At 50.1% G+C, this 21,519-nt stretch overlaps 10 protein-coding genes; 5 read left to right on the top strand and 5 right to left on the bottom strand.

Moving 5' to 3' along the window:
• Positions 1 to 284: 284 nt before the first annotated feature.
• On the top strand, positions 285 to 917 carry GSBLH_T00006746001 (uncharacterized protein; the record flags this gene model as incomplete). The annotated part of the gene is made up of 3 exons (XM_013042818.1): positions 285 to 479; positions 512 to 669; positions 698 to 917. The coding sequence occupies 3 exons, from the start codon at positions 285 to 287 to the stop codon at positions 915 to 917; spliced, it is 573 nt and encodes a 190-aa protein (XP_012898272.1).
• Positions 918 to 1,497: 580 nt separating this feature from the next.
• GSBLH_T00003989001 (uncharacterized protein) lies at positions 1,498 to 2,267 on the top strand (the record flags this gene model as incomplete). Its single annotated transcript, XM_013042817.1, has 4 exons — positions 1,498 to 1,524; positions 1,556 to 1,659; positions 1,690 to 1,809; positions 1,841 to 2,267. 4 exons carry the CDS (start codon positions 1,498 to 1,500, stop codon positions 2,265 to 2,267), a joined length of 678 nt encoding a protein of 225 aa, XP_012898271.1.
• A 1,687-nt stretch (positions 2,268 to 3,954) lies between these two features.
• Positions 3,955 to 4,947, bottom strand: GSBLH_T00003988001 (uncharacterized protein; the record flags this gene model as incomplete). XM_013042816.1 has 6 exons in its annotated part: positions 3,955 to 4,058; positions 4,089 to 4,303; positions 4,335 to 4,411; positions 4,443 to 4,572; positions 4,607 to 4,854; positions 4,887 to 4,947. 6 exons carry the CDS (start codon positions 4,945 to 4,947, stop codon positions 3,989 to 3,991), a joined length of 801 nt encoding a protein of 266 aa, XP_012898270.1. The 3' UTR covers positions 3,955 to 3,988.
• Positions 4,948 to 5,365: 418 nt separating this feature from the next.
• On the bottom strand, positions 5,366 to 6,817 carry GSBLH_T00003987001 (Succinyl-CoA Synthetase subunit ? (SCS?); the record flags this gene model as incomplete). XM_013042815.1 has 5 exons in its annotated part: positions 5,366 to 6,373; positions 6,404 to 6,506; positions 6,538 to 6,620; positions 6,651 to 6,733; positions 6,767 to 6,817. 5 exons carry the CDS (start codon positions 6,815 to 6,817, stop codon positions 5,392 to 5,394), a joined length of 1,302 nt encoding a protein of 433 aa, XP_012898269.1. The 3' UTR covers positions 5,366 to 5,391.
• A 1,986-nt stretch (positions 6,818 to 8,803) lies between these two features.
• GSBLH_T00003985001 (uncharacterized protein) lies at positions 8,804 to 9,762 on the bottom strand (the record flags this gene model as incomplete). The annotated part of the gene is made up of 6 exons (XM_013042814.1): positions 8,804 to 8,881; positions 8,912 to 9,104; positions 9,254 to 9,400; positions 9,433 to 9,562; positions 9,595 to 9,671; positions 9,704 to 9,762. The coding sequence occupies 6 exons, from the start codon at positions 9,760 to 9,762 to the stop codon at positions 8,804 to 8,806; spliced, it is 684 nt and encodes a 227-aa protein (XP_012898268.1).
• A 97-nt stretch (positions 9,763 to 9,859) lies between these two features.
• Positions 9,860 to 10,841, top strand: GSBLH_T00003984001 (uncharacterized protein; the record flags this gene model as incomplete). Its single annotated transcript, XM_013042813.1, has 5 exons — positions 9,860 to 9,899; positions 9,936 to 10,097; positions 10,133 to 10,166; positions 10,198 to 10,324; positions 10,359 to 10,841. The coding sequence occupies 5 exons, from the start codon at positions 9,860 to 9,862 to the stop codon at positions 10,839 to 10,841; spliced, it is 846 nt and encodes a 281-aa protein (XP_012898267.1).
• Positions 10,842 to 12,331: 1,490 nt separating this feature from the next.
• GSBLH_T00003983001 (uncharacterized protein) lies at positions 12,332 to 14,489 on the top strand (the record flags this gene model as incomplete). Its single annotated transcript, XM_013042812.1, has 4 exons — positions 12,332 to 12,946; positions 12,976 to 14,158; positions 14,184 to 14,364; positions 14,396 to 14,489. The coding sequence occupies 4 exons, from the start codon at positions 12,332 to 12,334 to the stop codon at positions 14,487 to 14,489; spliced, it is 2,073 nt and encodes a 690-aa protein (XP_012898266.1).
• Positions 14,490 to 15,063: 574 nt separating this feature from the next.
• GSBLH_T00003982001 (uncharacterized protein) lies at positions 15,064 to 17,199 on the bottom strand (the record flags this gene model as incomplete). The annotated part of the gene is made up of 3 exons (XM_013042811.1): positions 15,064 to 16,146; positions 16,193 to 16,718; positions 16,751 to 17,199. The coding sequence occupies 3 exons, from the start codon at positions 17,197 to 17,199 to the stop codon at positions 15,064 to 15,066; spliced, it is 2,058 nt and encodes a 685-aa protein (XP_012898265.1).
• Positions 17,200 to 17,232: 33 nt separating this feature from the next.
• On the bottom strand, positions 17,233 to 18,096 carry GSBLH_T00006745001 (uncharacterized protein; the record flags this gene model as incomplete). The annotated part of the gene is made up of 5 exons (XM_013042810.1): positions 17,233 to 17,346; positions 17,376 to 17,514; positions 17,546 to 17,730; positions 17,763 to 18,012; positions 18,044 to 18,096. The coding sequence occupies 5 exons, from the start codon at positions 18,094 to 18,096 to the stop codon at positions 17,233 to 17,235; spliced, it is 741 nt and encodes a 246-aa protein (XP_012898264.1).
• A 184-nt stretch (positions 18,097 to 18,280) lies between these two features.
• GSBLH_T00003981001 (uncharacterized protein) lies at positions 18,281 to 21,131 on the top strand (the record flags this gene model as incomplete). The annotated part of the gene is made up of 2 exons (XM_013042809.1): positions 18,281 to 19,622; positions 19,654 to 21,131. The coding sequence occupies 2 exons, from the start codon at positions 18,281 to 18,283 to the stop codon at positions 21,129 to 21,131; spliced, it is 2,820 nt and encodes a 939-aa protein (XP_012898263.1).
• Between the last annotated feature and the right edge of the window lie 388 nt (positions 21,132 to 21,519).

The following is a 21,519-nucleotide window of genomic DNA, read 5'->3' as shown; positions in this document are numbered from 1 at the left end:
GCGCAGAGAGGCGACGAAGGTGGAGATCGGCGGAAAGATCATGCCAAATCCGTTTGTATAGATTGTGGAACCTGTTTGTTGGAAAATTGTGCGCATGTTGGCGAGGGCAGCGTGCTGGTGCAGACACTTCTGTAGGAGGGAGAAAAGGGAATGGTTAGGTGTAGCGAAAGAGGCAAAGTCGCAGAGCTCTCTCGATGTGCTCAAGAAGAAAGCGGGTGAGTTAAAAGCAAATTCGGAGCCCTATCTAAAAGAGTAGAATTGATTGTAGGCCGTAAAAGCAAAGAATGGAGAAAAAACTCGCAGAAGCAAAATCCAAGAGTTCGGTTCGGTTCAATCAATTTATCGATTGGTCCAGCGACGTTATCAATAAAACAACGGGGTACGACCAAATCACGGAGATGGAAAAGGCAGTGATTGAGTCAGAACGAACCTTTGAGAAAACTACGCAAGAGCTGAGAGATCTAAACGCTTCTTATATGGTACAGTATTGCATTCTCAACCTAAAGAGTAGAATAAGCAGCAAAAAGTGATGCAGCTGCAATTGGAACGCTCAGGACTCCTGGCAAAGCCCAAACGAACCACCGAGGAAAACAAGCGTCTCGCCGAATTGGTAGCCAACGAGAACGAATGGGAAACTCCCTTAGAGAGCCTTCGGAAGGACTACCAAGAGTAATCGAGGGCATTCCGTGTTCCGTAGACTGTTTGAAACGCAGAAGAAGCAGCTGGAAGACTACAAAGAGAAGATTTACAAGCGATATTATGAGGAACGAGCGTGGGAACAGAAGATTCGAAGACTGGGTCAGTATTCGTATATTGCAATGTTGTTTTTGAACGTCCTCACATTCTGTTATACGCGATACGATCGAAAGAGAATTCGAAAAAACATGGAAAACACCATTTCGTCGAATGTAGCGTAGATGCTCGTTTTCATTAGATAGAATGCTCTCTCAAAACAAGTAGAGTCCATTCAAGCTACCCAAGAGCAGGTACACGTTTTCTAGAATCATCACATTGAGATGTGGGCAGAAACGAATGAAACACTCCAAGAAATCCACAAATTCGTTTCGGAAAAGCCACAAGATCCACCTAGGGAAGTGAAAGGGGCGACTGAAGAGCAGTCAGCGAAGCAAATTGTAGCATGCAGTGAAGAAAAGAAAGAAACAGCAAGCGAAAATGAAAAGAAAAACGAAAACGAAACAGAAAAGAAAGATCTCAATGCGAATACGGATGTTGTTCCTGCTGTTCCTCCAATCGTGAATAACAGCGTGACAGAAGATTCGGAATACGTAGGAACGGGTGCGATGCGTTATCTCTAGAAACTATTGATCAATGAAGAACTTTTGGTAGTCGGCATGCTGTTCTTGCTCGGATTATTCGGCTTTCGTGCGTGAATTTAGTTTTGGTTTGGATCCTTGTTTGTTTGTACGAATGATAGCTGCGACCTACAATTTTGTTTCCGTTTTTTTCCTTCTTTGATTCGAACTTGTACCAAATACTATGGGGAACTGTTCTGGAAAAGAAAAAGTGAAAAAAACGCTTGTGGAATCATGGGTAGAGTGCGCCGATTGATATTCCTGTGGATAATGACGAAAGCAAGGAGGTTCTTCCTGAAGCCTATAAGATCGTCCTCCTTGGAGATCGTGCAGTAGGCAAGTCTAGGTATGAATCTGCATGATTTCTGAGGAATAGCATTGTAAAGCGGTTTACAGAAAACACATTTACAGCCGCCCATGCGCTCACAATCGGTTCTGCGTTTGCTTCAAAAGATATGGTTCTCCAACGTGAGGACGGAGAAGAGGTGACCGTGAAGTACAGATCGATCATAAGATATGAAGGATAGGCTTCACATTTGGGATACTGCCGGAGAAGAGCAGTATCGTTCCGTTACGCGCTTTTTCCTGCGAGAGGCCGTGATTGGGCTTCTTGTTTACGATGTTACAGATTTAGATTCGGCCTCGAACATGGATGAGTGGCTTAACTGTCTATTAGAAGTGAGTCCGAACGTCCAGGTTCTGATTGTTGGTAATAAAATTGATTCGGCGAACCGGAAAGTCAAATCGGAAGACATCATTCATTATGCTGCAGCCAATCAGTTTGAAGCAATCGAATGTTCCGCAAAGAGTGGGGAGAATATTTCCGAAGTGTTCTGCAAGGCGGCCGTAATCGCGTATAAAACGATCAATGCCTATAATGGATCGGTGAAAGTCATTCATATTCTGTTTTGTGTTTGGTTTCAAACAGCTCAGAACGCTTCAAAGATTTCATAACATTTCGTAACATTTCGTAACATCTCTTAACATCTCACAGGTGAAATTGCGTTTGTTCGTGCCAATTCAGCAGGTCTTCGATCATCGCATCGTCGTCGATCTCTTCCGGGAATTCTTGAAGACAATCGTGGATAAACAGCGCGCAATACTCCAAGACTTCGTTCATGATGCGGAACTCGTCATTTTCTTTCCACTCTTTTTTATATCTAGTTCATAACGGCTATATTGATGTAAATACATGTCTGTTTTTGTAACGCCCAATGCCAGCGAAATAAACTCTTTCACACAGCGCAGAGCGTCCGCCCACGCAGTACTGAGTTCGATTACCGTGTCATAATCAAACTGAGTGAAGGCTACAATGCATAATCGTTCAAAAATAAGAATAAAAACGATTGGTTGTTTCGACACTCTCGCCGACTTCTTTCATAATGAGCATGACGATTTGTAAACAACTCTACACCTCACATCGAGTAGAGTGCTCTCACAAACAACAATCGACTGGCGTCTTTCCGATTTTCCCTATTTTTGTCTTTCACGTTTTCGTACGTGTTCACAACGTCTTTGTAAAAATAATCCAATTCTACGCGCACCTCCACGCTACTCAGTTTCGTAATTAAGATCGTAAGTTTTTCGTTCGTTACGCTTTTTTCTAAATCCGAAACTTCGCCTTGCTTTCCTTCCAGCGATTCGTTCAGCCAATCAAAACCAAATTCGCGAAGCAGCGTCCAAACGAGCTCAAACAAATCAGCTCGACGCTCCTTCGGCATTTTGTGAGTGAAAAGGCGGGAAAAAAGCAAGTGGAGGTGGAACAAAATGGAGTGGGAAAGCGTGGAGGAAATTGTAGGATGGAGAGAAACAAACAGAGAAAGCGAGGGAAACAACCCGTAGGATTCGATCAACGGGCAAAAACAGACCAATTTTAGGAATTCCAAAAGAAGGGGAGACGTGGCTTGGGAGGCAGGATAATGCTGAAGAAGGTAAAATAACAGGGAAATAGAACTGGGAATAAGAAAAAGTTTGGTGAATATACGATTCTTTTAAGGACGAAGAGACATCATGAGAGAGAATGTGTTTGATATGCGTCAAAAGCGAGGAAACGACGATTTTATTGCTAAGAAACTGAAATTCGGATTGAAAGAGAGAGAAATACAGCAAGAAGAGAGGAATCGCCGGCTAGGGCTGAGAGAATTGTGACGATATCGCCGCGAATCGTGTCATTTTCGGATTTACAGAGAAGCTGAATCAGAGGAACGATGAGCTGGACAATCTCCTTGTGAAGACTTGGATTATCACAAAAACTATTCTGAACGAAAGTCTCTTGACCTACTTGACTAGAAGGGACACAGCCACATCACAATACGTGTCATCCTTGTTACTCTTTAGCAACCGCTCTAAAAACGGGAGACCAATAGCATGAAAAATGCTGGAAGCTAGAATTCATTTGAAATATCAAAGTTTTACTCCGTTCGTCGAGCATCTCTTTTGTGAGCATTTCATCCTTCTAGATCGATTATAAACCACAGTGGATTGCTCCTACCTCGGGCTTCAAATGCTTTGATGCCATTAACAATCCCGCGAACTTTTGTTCGTCCTTGCTTCCACGTAGCAATTTTAGGCACGCCTCCAACGCTCCATTCGTCTCACTCACGACTTCCATCGAAGTGTTTAAAACAAACATGGGAATTACGTTCCAACTAAAATAGAAAAACTACAAAACTCAACTAGTTCGAGTCTTCCAGCTCTCCAAAAAACCCAAAAGAAGATGATCTTGAAATGGAAGAAAAGTGGGGTCTACCCATCAATTTCTCAGTCCAGTCTTACGTAAACAGCGCAAAGTCGTCGTTCGGCAGACAACTTTCAGGCTCACACAGGGATGGTAGATCCGAGAAGGTAAATTCAGGTACAGAAATGGAATGGAATGAGGGCTCGCTCTCTTCGTGAACCGAGGGAGTGTCCAGACTGATCGAACACTCATCAGGGATCGGCGAAGTGAATGTGGAGTTTTGTAGTTGTGTTTCCATCTGCCTTTGCTTTCTCTGCATATTAAATGTTGAAATGAATTCGAACCTGAGCAATGAGAGCTTGCAGCTTGCGTCTTTTCTCCTCTAGTTTGAGTTCCAGAAGACTGACTTCTTTCTTCATTTCTATACGTGAAACACAGCGAGAAGTGCAAACTATCCAACTCGGTGTGGCATTGAGAACCGTTATCTCGAATCCAGATATACCCGTTGCCAACCTTCTTCACATAGTTAATCGCGGCCAACACACTCAAAGCATCTCCGACGCGTCTTCGAATATTGACAGTCTGATTGTTACGCTCGCCAGCCTCATCATCCTACCAGAGAAGCAGGTTTGGGGCGAACAGAGCTGAGAATGGTGCGGGCCACTTCTGTGGTGTTCATCTTCTTTCCCCTCTTCATGCAGTCAATAACCAAGCGGCTGTATTCTTGAATTGTCGTCACGGGGGATCGTCTTTCAACAGCTTCGGTCGGGGAGAGCGTGGGGGAGGACTCCACAGACTCGCCCTCAGTCGACTCTGTTGTTTCAGGTAAAAATATCGAGGGATCAACACCACTCCAATAAGTGTCTGAAAATAAAATCCCTGCCCATAGGAGGTACTTGAAACCATTGTATTAACTTCAGGAGATATATAAGGAAGAAGGATGTGCTTGTCTTCCATGATGTGAGAAAGAATGGAGAATAGTGAGAGAACGACTGAAATAGTGTCCCTAATAATTAGGGCCGGTTCATTTTTCCTATACGATTTGGAACATTTGGGGCTATTTAAATCGGGTCTTATTCTCCGTTTCCCCTTGAGAGAGGTAGGACTCGAAATAGCAGGAAAGAGGGAACGAAGTTGGAGGTTGCTAAAAATAAAAGGGCAATGATCTAAAGAGTAGATTATCGCGATTAGGAATCGTTTTTCTTAATAGAATTCGATTGGCGAGTTATTCTCAAAGAAAAGCCAAAAGACATCATATATTATTATTAATTTTTCCTGCTCTATGCTGCACCAACATACAAAGTCCGCTAGCCAACAGATAGAGATCGTGACCATCCAAATATTCCCTTTCCTTCTTTCCTCCAACAAACATCGCAATGCAATTGATATACGGTAACACACTTAGGCCTTCACAGAAGCCACCGCCTTCTTGGCCGCATCGCCGAGATCGTCGGCGGGGATAATGTTCAGTCCGCTCTCCTTGATGATCTGCTTTCCCTTCTCCACGTTGGTTCCCTCCAGACGCACCACCAGAGGGATGTCGAGCGCGGCCTCGCGGGCAGCCTCCACGATACCCTGGGCGACCACATCGCATCGCATGATTCCTCCGAAGATGTTGATGAGGATGGACTTCACGTGGGCGTCCGAGCGCAGAATGCGCAGCGCCTCGGAGATCTGCTCCTTCTTGGCGTTGCCGCCCACATCGAGGAAGTTGGCGGCGCTACCTCCGAAGTAGTTGATGGTATCCATGGTGGCCATGGCCAGACCGGCTCCGTTCACCATGCAGCCGATGTTGCCCTCCAGACCGATGTAGTTCAGTCCGGCCATCGACGCGCGCACGTCGCGCGGGTCCTCCTGGCTCTTGTCGCGCATCGCGAAGATGTCGCGCTGGCGGAACTCCGCGTCGTTATCGAACTGCAGCTTGGCGTCCAGGCAGCAGACCACCTGCTCGTCCGTGGGGGTCTCGATCACGCCCAGCGGGTTGATCTCCACCATCGTACAGTCGCAGCGGTCGAACACGTTGTACAGCGCCTGCACGTTCGCGGCGCAGTCCTTCGCCAGATCGCCCTGCAGACCCAGGTCGGACGCCAGCTTGGCCAGCTGCTCCTTGGTGGGACCGTTCTTCACCGAAATGGGGATCTTGAACAGGCACTCCGGGCACTTCTGAGCCACTTCCTCAATGCCCATGCCTCCCTGCGAGGTCGCGATGATCATGGGGCAGCCCATCGCGCGGTCCAGCAGGATCGCCAGGTAGAATTCTTTAAGAATCTTCACGGCACCGCACACCATCACCTTGTTGCAGTTGATGCCCTTCGCACCGGTCTGCTTGGTGATCAGCTTGTGGCCGATCATCTCCTGAGCGATGGCGTACACTTCATCGGGGCTAGACATCAAACACACCCATCACCAGTACGTCTTGGCGAGTTTCACACCTCCCTGCATGCCGTTCTCCCAGTGGCCCTTTCCACGACCTCCGGCAAGAACCTGAGCCTTTACCACAAATTTACAACCAGGGACTACGGATGACACAAGACAGACACAACCTACACTGATTCCACAGCTGCAGAGCAATGTCCTTTGAACGCTCAGGAGAATAAGCCACTTCTCCAGACTGAGCTCTTCCTCCGTATCTAAAATCGTGAGCTCCCCCAATCCGCTACTTTTGAATGAGCTGCTTGCTCTGCCATTCATGGATATTAAGGTTTCGCACAGCTCCCACGGCTTTAGGAGCCATTTTCAGCATCTACAAAATCATATTCAGAATAGGGCTATCGACAGAGCTGACGTATGTCTTAGTCGACGCAGCAATAAGTCCGCGAGTGAACATTCGAATACAACAATCTTTTAGAAAATGGAATAACCTTGGAAGCTTATGTGGAAACGTGGAATCGTGGAACTGGTCATCATCCTACGCATTTGCCAAAGGATATTTACACATATACAGGAGATATTTCGAATAGTGTTATCGAGCTCACGCCAATGGAAGTGGATCGCACAGGATCGATTATGCTGTCTGCTAAACTGTTTGACAAGAAATATGCTTGGGTCGGTGTCTGCTCTAGAATGGGACTTTACTATCTCGATTTCGCCAAGGTTCGTACAGAGAAGACACTTGAATACGGAGTTTGAATGGGGTCGTGTGTCCACAACACTCCGAATAGGAATCGATGGTTAAGAACGCGTCATTACGGAACAGAGTCACTTTTCTAGGTTCTATTTTTGCAATATGCGAAATGGTCTGCTAATAACACTGAAAGGGAAATAGGATTGATTCGTCAACAATTCTGCAAAATCACCAAAGACGCAAGTTTGACAGAGATAGAATCCATATCTCCAATGCTCCCATTTTCACATTCACCATGAGCAAGGATCCACATAAAGTTTGTAATCGGCAATTTTTCTAACTAGATATTAATTTATTGTATCTATCTATCTAACAGGCAGGTCGAGCTACGAGTCCATTCTCTAATACGATGCCGCAAGAGTATACTCGGGGTATTTTTTCGTGTTATTGTGTTTGAGTCTGTAGAAGATGTTATTGAAGCCGTTCGATACCTGCAAGAAATAGCACGTGTTCCATCGACCAAAGAGTTGAGCTTTGGGAAAGAATTGACACAAAGACATCTGAAAATGAATAAACAATTAAAGATCATAGAGCATATTCGGAAGGTCATGTTTCGACCCGAAGCCGCAAAGCGCCAAACAATTATGCGGTAAACCTTTCAAATCGCTCTTTTATGCCGGTAGAAGAGCATTTATCAAACGAAACAAACCTCAAGAAAAGGAGTCATCGAAAGCCGACAAAAGCCACCATTCCAAAGATAATCGCAAATCCCGTAGCCTTCCTTAGTCTTTTTCCCCTGCAGATGAGTCCTCGAGCCACCACGACCCCTCCGACGCCCCTTCTTCCAAGTCCAAAAAGCAGGATCGCAAGGAAGCCTCCGATAAAAAGCCCGAATCCAACATTTGCCTCGACTGCTCGCTCTCTCTCCGTACTTTTCTCCTTCCTTCCTTCATTCTCCCACAGACCTCGACTCGGAGCCCTGGACCGAGCTCCAGCACGTGAAAAGTCTCCACCCGAACAACCACGGCAAGTATCTCGGGCAGTCGCGGCAGCAGATGGAGGACTATCTCGGCTGCGTCAGTCGCATCTACAACACGCGCAGCGCGATTCCTTACGGACTCCACCACACCCAACTGGTACTCCATTTCCACTTTTGGCATGCAGTATCTGTTCGACCGCGCGAAGCTCCTCGGACAGCTGTCGTCGGAACTCATCCCCGTTTCTCCGTTGGGTAGGGAATCGCGGGGAAATCGAGCGTAGAGCGATGGACGCCGTACGAAGTGGCTGTGTTTGAGGCAGCGATCTGTGTCTATGGGAAGGAGTTTTATTATATTAGCAGGGCAGTGAAGACGAAGAGCACGCAGGAGTGCATCGAGTTTTATTATAGCTGGAAGTTTAGTAGTCACTATTATGCATGGAAAACGCATTACCGAAGTCCATACAGTGAGTTTGTTCCGAGAGGTGGATGAGCTGTTTGTTGAAATATGTTGAAGGTCGAGTGGATGGAAAAGATGCGTGAAAGCGGAGAATGGGAATGAAATTGGGTTGGAGGTAGGATCGATCGGTTTGAGGCACAGAGTTCATATCATTTTGAATCAGAAATTAGGAATGTGGAGAAATAGTTCATCTCTGTACATTTTCATACTTCATTGCATATCTTTCTAGGAAATAACTCCATTTCGAATAAATTGCATCCGAAACCATGCGCCTTATAAACCACGCGCACATTTCTCGAACAAACACACACAATTAGACAAGCCAGCGCGTCTCCAACACATACGGATCACTTATCACGCATCCCTCGTTCGTCACCTTCGCCATTTGTATCTACGCCTTATTCCCTCAATCTACGCCTACGCGATTGCTGGCATAGCAATTTCTATAATATCCAACGCGAGCACACTCCTCCAACGTCGCACGGGCCTCCTCCTCGGTCATGTCCTCTCGGTACAAGGAGCGAAGCAGCGGCAGGCAGAAATACAATCCAAATGATGTGGCGGTGAAGTTCTCCTCATAGGCGGCGCCCAGTTTGTCTACGATGCCGAGGAAGCTACATGCAGGTTAATGTCTGTCAACGGAAACAGAAGCAGAATCATCGCTCCGATCGCTCCACAACGATTGACAAGACAATCTTTCCGAGCGTGTACAAAGCGAAAGAACGCTTGGGCTCTTCGCAACTCACAACACTCAAGTACTTACGGCTTTTGGTTCTCCAGGCCGATCACGACAATCGTATTCCAGAGAGGTTCCATCTTTGTGCGTTGGTTGTACAGCCAAGCTCGCAAAAAGTTGAATGTGGAAGCAGCGGTCAACATAGAATTGTCGTCCTGGAAAATGGATTCATCCCTACCCGTCAATTCAGAATTCACAGAAGGTACAGAATCTTCTCAAGTTCTTCAACAATGTGGGCAAAGTCGCTATATTCTCCATCAAATCCGATGATTACATTATTCTTCAGCACGTACATTCTCTGTACATTCTTAAACATTGACATACTTCCATAGGAAGCTAAAACAACAACCAGAGTCCGTACCACCTACCTAAAGTGTCCGTGCACATCATCACGCCGTCTCTGTACTTCATTGCTAGTACCGTACTTCCAGTCACAATCGGATCCCTAACAATCAACCAAATCCGATATACACGTACGTTGTGCGTTTCATAGGGACGGCTGTGGTGCTAGATTTCTTTTCGCTAATAAACTGCATCGAAGGGATTTCAATTGAGAAGTGAAGAAGGAGAAAAATAGGCTCAATTCCGGGAATTCCAGATTTGAAGAAATCGTTCAAAACTGCTTCAATTCATATGTCAACAGCCGAACCAGAAGAGAGATACGACTATTTGTGCAAAAGAACGATTTGAAATCGTGGATAACGTGTAGTTGTCTTGATTGGTGACACCGGGGTGGGAAAAACGAACATCCTTACGCGCTACGCGAAGAACGAGTTTTATACAGATACAAAATCAACGGTTGGAGTGGAATTCGCCTCTAAGTGTGTGACTATTGACAACAAAACGATCAAGGCGCAAATTTGGGATACAGGTATGTGCTTTTCGAGCCATGTGCTATCGATGTAGCGGGACAAGAACGCTATCGAGCCATCACCAGTGCGTACGAAGCAGTCAAATAGGATAACACACAGGTATTATAGAGGAGCTGTTGGAGCTCTCCTTGTATATGATATAACAGTGAGATCGACATTTGACAACATTGGTGTATGGTTGGCAGAGCTATCACATTATTCGGATAACGACATGACGATCGTACTAGTAAGCTGCAATACGACTTTTGCTTACAATGCAGGTAGGAAACAAGTGCGACCTAGCCAATCTGCGAGTCATCGAATCGCAAGAAGCCGTTCAATTTGCTGAACAGCACAATATTGCGTTTATCGAAACTTCTGCTTATGATTCCACTGGAATCGATAAAGCCTTTGAAACCATTCTAAGCGGTATATACACATGCATTTTGGTTCATCCAATTATAGAAATAAGCAAACGAATCGATGCACATGACACCGATATTCGTCCAATGATGCCTATACCGCCCTACGACTCGGGCCTATCTCCAAGTCCACCCGAATCGGAAAAAGAAAACTACTGTGGTCCAGCAGCTTGCTGCGTTGTGAACTGCTCTTGTTTTTTAAAAACCTCACAATCCGTTCAAGCAAGAATTACCAAACTTCATAGAAAGATCATTTTTGGTGATGATAACTCCATTCGAACGCTTGGTGGAATACGCAGTTCCTCCAAAATCAAATTATCGTTGCTTGGAGTTGTCGCCTGACGGATCGCTCTTCGCAGCTGTAACCGTCAGCGCGATTCAGATTTGGTCAGTGCATCCTACCATATCTCTTCTTGCAAGTATTGGGCACAATCGTCCTGCTGGATATAGTAAAGCGCTTTTGAATAGGATTTTCGTCCTTTGGAAAGACAATAGCCGTGAGCTTATCGTTGTTCGTTCCGAAGGAGAGGTCGATTATTACAAAATCTCTGTAGATTATCGTTCTCTGGAAGATGTGTGCGAAGATGTATCGTCTCCTGTTTTTGGTATTTCTGCGGCAATAAGGAAAACGTGTTCGATTCGGATCGATCAATTTGGATATCCCTTGTCTGCCTGTCTATTATCTAACAAAATATATATAGTATTCGATAGTGGTAGCATTGCTGAATTGAACTGGAATGGAAACATCTTGGCTTGCCCACTCCACCGATTTGTTCCCGAGTCCTTACTTCCCAAAGACTATTCTCTGCAGAAGCGGAATGCTATAAGTGTTGCCTCGATTCCCGAGTTGTGCATTCTTATTCTCGCTATCAATGATGGTTCTTGTCTTCTCCTCGAAGTTTTGCCCTCCTCTCGCCTTCCCTCGCGAGTCATCCAATTTAACAAGAACGTCGAGGACGGCGTCCGCTTCCTCTCGGTCTGTCCAGGCCTTCCTCTTCTTGCTGTCGCTTCTTCGCGGCTTTCTGTGAACATTTATCAGATCAAGCGCGACGGCGACTGGTTTGCTCCCAATTTACTCAACACGATCGACATTCGGCAATACCCCCAAGTCAACCTGTCCTATCTCTACTCGTATGATACGATTCTGTGTGCGGAATGGTGTCCCGGAACCTCGTTTCTCGCTTTGGGGATGAAATATCAAGGAATCATGGTGTTGGACACGCAAGGAAACTTGATTTTCTCGTACTCGGGCCCTTCCCTCGCTGCCTCCGATCAGGCCAATGGCGGGTTGGGGGTGGAGGTGAGTTGTTGCTCGTTCAATATGGAGGGAACGGCGCTGCTGTTCAACATTCCCTACGAAAAAGTGATTCATGGGACGAATAATGAAGTGTTCGTGCGCGACTCGCGTCTGCTCTGTCAGCGATTTGTAGTGACTCCCGACGTGATTTCGGCCACGTTGGCTTTTTGTTTTGTTTGTTGACTGTAGCGAGCACTGCTCGTGTTTCGGCTACTCGAGCACCGTTCTCGTTCACGTGCATAGCAATACAAACTCCTCACATGCCGTTCTTTCCTCTGTGATTCCGCTCCCATTCTCTTTTCTCGCAAACCAAGAGATTCTTTTAGGACAATCCGCCTCTCCGTCGGGCAGCTCGCTTCTCCTTTTCACCGCCTCCTCGCTCTGTGTGTATCAGAGCAAGCGAGGCAAATTCACCGTCGCAAACCAATTCATCTCTGTACGCTTTTCTGAGATCGATTTATCGCAGAACGGGCTCATCACTGCCGCGGAGTGGTTCTCCGAATCCGTCATTCTCGTAGCCGTTTCGCCCTTCCACATGGCGAAGCCCGGCGCCGTTCTTTACGCTTTCAACATCCACAATCTCGACAGCTCGCAGATCCTCCAGGAAGTGGAGCTCAACTTCAAAGGCCCCGTCTTCACGCCGTCGCTCAGCGCGTTGCTTCCTCGCTGCATGCCCACGGTGGCCTTCCCCTACATTTCCTCGATCCACGTCGCGGAGAACCACATTCTCTGCTGCACCACGCATCGTCTCTTCTATTTATTCTCCGTGCCTGAGTCGGGTAGTTCCTCTTCGCTCGCTCCATCGCTAGAATCGTTCAACGCGCCTTCGCTCTCTCGCCTCCCCGTTCAATTCGTCACCAAAGGCGAGCTTCGAACCGATTGGTGGGTCCGCCGCGGACTCTTCGTGGTTTCCCAGCGCGCCGTCGAGCTGGAAACCGGCGAGTCCTCGCTCGTCACGTGCAACGACGTGCTGGTGTGGTCCTGGGACGACGCTGTGTATCTTTCGCATCTCACCGAAGACGCGGAGGATTCGCTGCTCTTCGCGCAAGTCAAACAAATCGTTTTCTGCGACTATCGCGATCGCGGCGTTCTCCAAAACCCCATGAATCTCGAGACCTTTCTCCTCTTCTCCCTCAGCAACTACTACACCGTTTCCACTTTTCCACGCTTTCGATGCAGGCTTGGTTCCCCGCGACTTCTTCTCTCCCTTCTTCCGTCTCTCATCCGCATCGTCTCGTCGAGTCACAGACCTGCGGCGCGATCTGGGCCTTTTTATGGAGCGACTGCGTGCTTCTATCGATGCTCCCCAACAACACAGCCACCGTCATCAACAGTAGTAGTAGTAGCAGTAGTAGTAGCACCAGCACTACCACTGCTACTACCGGCACCACTACCATCGGCAGTAGCGGCTATAACAGCACCATCGAGTATCCGCTCGACTCTCTCGGCCTTCGTCCCATCGCCGTCTGCGCGTTTCATCTCCTCCTCGCGGAGCTGCTGCACAGCCAGCAGCTTCTCATCGCTTCCGGCTATCTCCAGCAAGCAACGGCGCTGTATCTCCCCGGCTTCCCCGCCTCTCTCGAGTTCCTTCTCCACTACGCGCTCAACTGCGGCGACTCCACGTTTCTCTCCGCGACGCTGCAGCTGCTCAGCCAGCTGCCCTTCTTCTCGCACATCCTAGTGCGCTGTCTGCGCAAGCAGGAGCGTTCCATGTGGCCGTTCGCCGTGCAGAACGCGGAAGACATCCAGTCGCTCTACCTCGAATTCCTCTTCAACAACGACATGGAATACGCCGTTACCACCATTTCCATCCTCCAGGGATTGCTCTGCTCCGTCGGAAATGCCTGGAACGCCGCCACGCAGTCCCCCTTGCAGATCGAAACGTGGAAACAGGCGTTACGGGGCAGCGAGGAGTGGCTTATCGACGACTACAGCGAAGTGTTCTGCTGCAACGTGGAGGGCGAGTGCGTCGCGCACCTCAGCGGACTCCAGCTGCTGTTTGTGGCGATTATCCGCGGGGAATACGCGCTCCTCGCGGATATTTATCGGTTTTTGCTGATGGAAGTGAGGATGGGTCGGGAGTTTTACGTAGGAAGCGCGTCACGACGAGACGGAGAAGCCGATTCCCGCGGCATATTTGGTGTCGCACGTGCTGAGCGTGATTGTGGAGCAATTGTTGTTCAAAGGACACACGGAATCGCTGGTGCATTTGCTCAAAAGCGTGGAATTCGAGTGGGACACGGCCATGCATCGCGAGGTCGCCAACTATGCGGACAGTCTGGCGGTTTTGATGCACGGGAGTGGCTGGCGGATGGAGCTGCGGGATGCAGAGCTGGTGAGTCTTCCGACGAGCGAGTCGAAGGTAGACGAAGCAGATATGGAGTGAGATTGGCGCGGAAGGACGATGGGTTGTAGATATTTGCTGCGGCGCTGCATGACGGCGGATTGTGCGGAGTGGAGTTTGCTGGTGCTGCTGGTGCTGCTGAAGGAGAAGCAGCTGGTGCAGTTCGCGCGAGCGCGGCCAGATTTGTGGGAGCAGTGTGTGGAGGACGTTTTGGAATCGGGGAAGTGGGAGCTGTGTCGAAAAGATGAGGTGTAGTGAGGAATTGAAGCGAGTCATCGGGACGGTCCAACAAACACTTCAGTCAAAGCTTGTTTTATTGCCTGTTTGTTCCATGCGCACGATCACTTGAACAGCCCTTCACCGCTCATGTAATGCTCGAACAGCTTCGCGTCCTCCTCGTCGATCGTCAGCAGCACGCACGCCGACGTGTCTCCGTCATACTCGGCATTTCCCACCTTCACGTGGTAGCTCCCCGCCATTTCCTGCTGCTGATTGAAGCAGTTCACCGGGTCGATCAGCTCGTCCAGCCGGCCTCGCATCACATACTCCGAGTAGATCTCTTTATCCGCGCCTATCCATCAGGTTCCACGTTTCCACCATCCCCACACTCATAATTCTCCTCTCTCTCGAACGCAGACTTCTCCAGCCGACTGGGAAATGCCGAGTACGCCTGATAGCGCAGCAGATCGCGCTGCGACACGCCTCGCTCGCTCGCGAACTTCCCGCTCCACGCCTTTTCCGCCTCCTCCATCTCGTCTCGCTGCGCGTTCGCCTCGGAGGTCCGTTCTTTCTCCAGCAGAAGCGACCCGTTTCCCGCCTCGCGGTCCTCCTCCATCCCCGCGGGACGGTCCGTACCGTTGCTCGGCGACCGATGCGAGTGTCGCACCGCGGGGTTGTCGAGGACGCTCGGAGGGTCGTCCGGGTCATCGTCGTCGTCTTCGTCTTCGCGCGGCAGCGCTTTGCGCGTGGATTCGTTCCAGTCGGAAACGCCCACGTACTGAACCGTCGACTGCGTGCGCGCGTTCCAGTTCTCCCAGAAGCGGAGTTTCACGGGCGTGTTGGGGGTGCAGTCCTCCGCGGAACACTATTCCCAATGAGCCAATGAGAAACCAGCGAGATACGGTGTTGAGGTAGTGCGGAACGAGGCACGGAACCGCAAGCAAGCGATCCAGCTCGCACAGCGACCTTCTACGGCTCAGCGGTTTCCCCCGTTTCCACTCTTTCTCGGACGGAACCAACTGCTCGTAGACGAGTCCGGTCTCGTGCGAGGCGGCGTAGAAACTCCCGCGATGGAGCGCTGGGAGGCGTCGTCGCAGCAGCGAGCCGCAGAAAGCGCAGCACAGCGCGCTGGGGACGGCCGGCTCCTTCCCGCAGAAGCGGCAGTCCAGCGCGGGGCAGGCCTGCAGGAAGGTCGGGAGGTCAGAAACGACGGACTGCTCGAAAGAAACGACCGGAGCCTGCCACCAGGTGGCGCTGGTGCGGATGGAGACGGTTTCGTTCTGGAGGTAGCCGCGGTTGTGGAGGTAGTAGTCGTAGTTGGGCTTGGCGTTGGTGATGGAGATGATCTGGCCGTGTTTGAGGGGGTCCACGACGCCGAGGAAGATGTTGATGCTTTCCTGCTTCACTTTGTCGGTGAAGGCGTTGTTGTAATGCCGTAGAATCGTCGTGAGGAAGTCCTTTTTCTTCTTGTTCCCGCGCGTCACGTCGATCTTGTCGTGGGCGTTGCTGCCGCCGTATTGCAAACTAATCACATCGCCGAGGTCCTTGTACATCTCCACTAAAATCTGCTGCAGCGGCGAAGTGTCCGGCGTCGCCGGCGATTCCACGATCCCCAGCGTGAAAAGCATGTGATAAACCGCGGTGTACGACAGGAAGAACTGCGCCACGTTCGTGCGATCCAGACAGTCGATGCAGTTGCTCCGCAGAACGCCGCGCTGCTCCAAATGGCCGCACTGCAGCAGCGCCGACCGCATGGAATCCGACAAGGGACCGGGCGTTTCATCGTTCTGTGCATGTCGTCGCGCCGATTGGGAGATGTACGAAGCGAAGAACCCGGTCGATCTGTCCGTCACGAAAGTGGAAACGTGGAAACTCCATGGAGGAGCGAGCATAGCGCGAGAGAATGTCGTGGAGAAGAGGGTTCTCGACGCTGGAATGCTTGGCGATATCCGCGAAATCGACGTGCCAATAGGAGATCTTCATGCCCGGCGGCGTTCGCTGGTTCAAGAAGGCGCAGCTCTCGCGGAGAAGGTTGGCGACGAGGGACTCTCTGGGGTGTTTCTCCTTGGTTTTGACGAGATCGAGGACTTGGATGGGCGCGGAATAGCGCTGCAGCAGAAGGGACATGTGCGTCGTGAAGGTGCGGTACAGCGGGTCGTTCCGCACGATCTGGATGGGCGGCCGCGGCACCGCCACGCTCACGTCCTGCTTCCAATACCCCGGAATGGACCCTCGCACTTGCGTGTGCGCCGCGATGTGTCCGAACTCGTCTTCGATCACCGTCTCCACCTCCACCTCGTTCGCCACATAGCCCTCATCGTTGATGCCTCGCTTCAGATACCGCGGACCCGCGTACATTCTACCTACCTCCCAGGCACTGCCCAGCCCTACCGGCTTCGCCGAGCGATCAGCGTCAGCTGGAACTGCCGGTCGCTCTGAATACAGCGCTGCTGCAGCACCACGCCGTGGATCAGCGCCACCAGCCACGGACACGCCAGCAGCGCGCGGGCCTCCCGGGTCCAGTGCGCGTTCCAAACGAACATCGAGTCCCAGAGCGACCTCCAATCGAACAGAGGCTGCGAAACCGGGGAAACCGGGGAAACCGGGGAAACTGGGGAGCCAGGGATCGGATTGGTTTGGTTTGGGAAGACTGGAGTCGGGTTGGTATGGTTCGTGGAAACTGGGGAAACCGAGGAACCAGCATTCGAATCTGCAGGGTTGGTAGAAACTGGAGAAGCGGGAGAAGCGGGAGAATGGACGCACTGGAGAATGTTTTGCTGGACGGAGCAGGGCAGCGGATAGTTGTAGCTGAAGAAAAATCCCTTGGTGAGATCGACCATGTTGAAGAGGCCCAGGCAGTGATCTTCGAGGTCCTATTCCTGAAATCCCCGCGGAAAGGAAACGTCTTCCTCGCTCTTGAGAGAGAGGAGGGATTTGAGCTTGTTTTTGGAGGAGGGCTCGATCTTGAGCGGAATGACTTCGGAGTTCTATTTGGAATTCGATGGTTGTTTCGTACGGTGATGGAGTAGATCACGTGACCCATGATGATGCCTTCGGGCTTGGTTTCGGTGACAACCACCAGATAATAACAACGAACAAAACGAATAAAGCCCAGAATGGCTTTGGCGGAGGTCACAAGCGTGAGACCACCCATGCTGAATGACATGCACAACAAACATTTGCTACGATTTGTTTCCATCGTGCAGCGTGCGGAGGAGAATCTGAATCTCGTTCTTAGAGTAGGTTCGCTCGTCATCGAAGATGATATCGGAGAGGGGCTCGCTCAGAGTTCCAGGTTCGCAGAGTTCGATTTTCAGTAGACGGAATCCATCGCCATGACAGTCCGGAACCTCCGCAACGAGATAAAGGTACTAGAATCAAACCAATATTGGACAGATCCTACACGATATGTGCGGTAAATCATAAAATTAGAATAGCATGTTGGAATTGGGCTCTTAAAATGATATTGAACATTACGCAAGTTATTCTCGAAATCAGAGGGCGTGGTTATTGGATCCTCGTTTCTATATTCATGCTTAAATAAATCACCGTATTTTTCTTGCGCCTTCAACATCTCCTGCAACTTTTCGCTTGAATCAAATTGCAAGAAACATATGATCTCCTTTTTCGCATCTTGCATGCTACAAAGGTTTCTAACACTTAAATGCATCCCAACACAGATACCCCTTGCCATTATTCGCTACCAAGATCGTAGCCTCCTGGATTGGGCAAAGCATTGATGAATCAACAAAAAAACAACCACTCATGTAATCAACAGAGAGTTGGCACCAATGATAGGAAAAATCCTCTGTAGCGATTTCACAGGACCAACTCTGATGGTAATCCATACTAAAAATAATAGTAAAAAGGATTGTTTTGTCTTTTTTCTAGCATAAATTCCTTGTTTTTGGTAGCTAGCGCATGTCCAAGCCATATTTTGATGGAGTATATAACAGCAGCGACGAGCAGGAAGATGAGAGTGCTTTTAACTACGAAAGCGAGCCATCCTCCAATGAAGAGGATGAACAAGAAAGGGATGTAAAACTGAGAAGAAGAAAGCATATTGAGGAACAAGGCGAAGAGGGAGACGAAGAAGAAGGCGATGCTACCATTCCTCCTTGGGCATGCTGCTATTGCCGTAACGATGATGTCACTGCAGTAGCGCAATGCGCCGTGTGCAAAAGATGGTTTTGCAATAGTCAATGTAAATCAAGGAGCCATATTATTCAGCATTTGATTTACAATGATCACAGATCAATTATTCTCCATCCAGATGGACTCATTCCTATGACAAAAGACACTCCTCTGAGCTGCTTGAATAACGCTCAGCACACAAATGTGTTTAGTCTGGGAATTATCCAGAGCGTGAACGGAGATTATACGATCATTTGCAGAGACAACTGTTTGGATCGGTCACGTCTAAAGGAAATTGGTTGGGACGCAGATTCGTGGACTCACATTATTCAGAACCGTCATTTTGTTGACTCGATTCTAAGTAACGGTCCCCCGGAAGGTCAATTCACAATTCCGGTTTCCCAGAAAGAAATCCAAACGCTCGAGAGTTTATGGAAGATAAACCCGCAAGCCACCATATACGATATCATCTCAAACCCCAAAAAACTCATAAAAACCATCGAAAAGGTGCCCAGTCGTTTTGAGAACGCGGAGGAGTACAGCCGCATCTTCTCTCCGCTAATCCGCTTGGATATGGAGGCGGACGAGGTGGCGAACAACCTCAAGCGCATCACGGATGTCTCGATCACCTGGGACACGGGCATCGGCCAGAGCACGATCGCCACGTTCGTCCACGACCAACTCGACAGTCGCTACCGCATGAACGTGGGGCAGGAGATCGTGATCCACTACGAGACGAAGGTGGGAGACACGGTGTGCGAAGGCAATTACGCGGGGAAAGTCATCCATATCGACAACAACCGCATCAAAGTCCTCATGAAATCGCAGGAAGAGCCGCCGACCGGCCGCCAGACGGGTTTTTCGGTGACGTTCTGCTGGAACGCGACGCCGTTCACGCGGATGCTGAAGGCGGTGAGCTCGTATTTCAACCCGGAGCGCATGACGGACTTCATCTACCAGTCGATTTTAGGGTACAACGTGCCGGACAAGGAGTATCCGCCGGTGTACATCAAGAGCTACTCGCTGCCCAACTTCAAGCAGCTCAACGGATTCCAGCTCGACGCGGTCAAGAACGCGCTCAACAAGCACTTAACGCTCATCCAGGGCCCGCCTGGCACCGGCAAGACAGGTCCCGCGCTTTTGGCTTCGCTCCTTTGTAGTGGTCTCCGCCACCATCATCTACCACATCGTGAAATCGTACAAGCAGCGCGTGCTCGTCTGCGCGCCGTCCAACATCGCCGTCGACAACCTCACGCTTCGGCTCCACCGCCTCGGCCTCTGCGTGGTCCGCCTCGTCGCCCGCTCCCGCGAGAGCGTCCGCAGCGAGGTCGAGAACGTCTGTCTGCACAACCTCGCCGTGTACGTGGGCGGGCCGACCAGCGAGCTCTACAAACTCAACGCGAAGCTGCAGGAGAACGGGCAGCTCAGCGAGAAGGAGGCCGCGCTCTACAAGTCCTACCTCACCATCGCCGAGCACACCATTCTCTCCCACGCCGAGGTCGTCTGCTGCACCTGCAGCGCCGCTCTGGACGCGCGCCTCGCCGGGCTGAGCTTCCCCGCGGTGCTGGTCGACGAGTCGACGCAGGCGCGCGAGCCGGAGTGTCTGATCCCGATCGTGAACGGCTGCGACCGGCTGATTCTGGTGGGCGATCACAAGCAGCTGGGCCCGGTGATCCAGGACCAGGAAGCCAAGCGCGCGGAGTTCGACATCTCGCTGTTCGAGCGCCTGCTGTCGCTAGGAATCAAGCCGTACTGCCTGAACATCCAGTACCGAATGCACCCCGCGCTGTCGATCTTCCCGTCGAACATGTTCTACAACGGCGCGCTCAAGAACGCCGTGCATTCCTCCGAGCGCACGCGCAACCTCGCCTTCCCCTGGCCCCGCTCGGACATGCCCATGATGTTCTGGTGCGTGCAGGGCTCGGAAGATCCCGGATCCTCCGGCCGATCCTTCCTGAACCGCATGGAAGCCACCTGCGTCGAGAAGGTCGTCGAGCGGTTTATCAACTGCGGCATCCCCGGAGACCGCATCGGCGTGATCACGCCGTACGACAGCCAGCGAACGCTGCTGCGGCAGGTGCTGTCGCGGCATATGGAGAAGGCGGAGGAGGTGAAAAAGGTGGAAATCGCGAGCGTGGACGAGTTCCAGGGACGCGAAAACGACTATATTATCTTCTCGTGCGTTCGGTCGAATTCGGATGGCGTGCTGGGATTCCTGAACGATATGCGACGGTTGAATGTCGCCATCACGCGAGCCAAGTACGGAATTGTGATCATCGGCAATCCGAACACGTTGCGGTCGCATCCGATCTGGGTTGAGCTCATGAATCATTTCCAGATGAATAAATGTCTCGTGTGCGGAGCGTCGCTGGATCATTTGTCGCTGTACTCGCTGGACCTGCGAGGACGCACGAAATATGTGGATAATCGGCAGTCGAAGCTGTCGAAGCGGTTGATGCAGAATATGGGAACGACAACCGCTGCGGAGTATGCAGAGACAAACGAGAGAGGTGTGGGTGCTAGTGCTAGTGCTGGTGTGAGTGTGGGTGGTGCAAGCAAAGGACGAGAGAAGGGAGAGGAGAAGGAAGACGAACTTGCGGGTTTATTGGATGTTGATTTGAATGATACTGGTTTCTGATGTGTTTGTTGAAGGAAAGGCATGCTATGGGCAAATGAATAGGAGGGAAACAAACAAATAAAGAAATGAATGAGATGTATGCCTAAATATTCAAAACACAAACAAAAAAGAAGCAAAAAAGTGCTCAAACTGGGGATCGAACCCAAGACCTTCGCGTTATTAGCACGACGCTCTAACCAGCTGAGCTATTCGAGCTCGGAGAGATTTTCAGAAGGAACCCGAATTAGTCCAATGTCATTTCCTTTTTCTCATATATTGATGGATGGCATCTATAAGACTCAGTAAGGGTTATACTATAGCCACGCGAAAGAGAGAGCCGTGGAGCCGCGTTCGCGTTTTTCGCTATGCCTTGTTGATTTCTGCCTGTCTCATGCTTTTTTGTGTAACT

The sequence above is a fragment of the Blastocystis hominis genome (assembly GCF_000151665.1).
Source record: "Blastocystis hominis, Singapore isolate B (sub-type 7) whole genome shotgun sequence assembly, scaffold_5".
Classification (NCBI taxonomy): Eukaryota; class Bigyra; order Opalinata; family Blastocystidae; genus Blastocystis; species Blastocystis hominis.
This window is presented reverse-complemented; position numbering and strand designations above follow the sequence as displayed.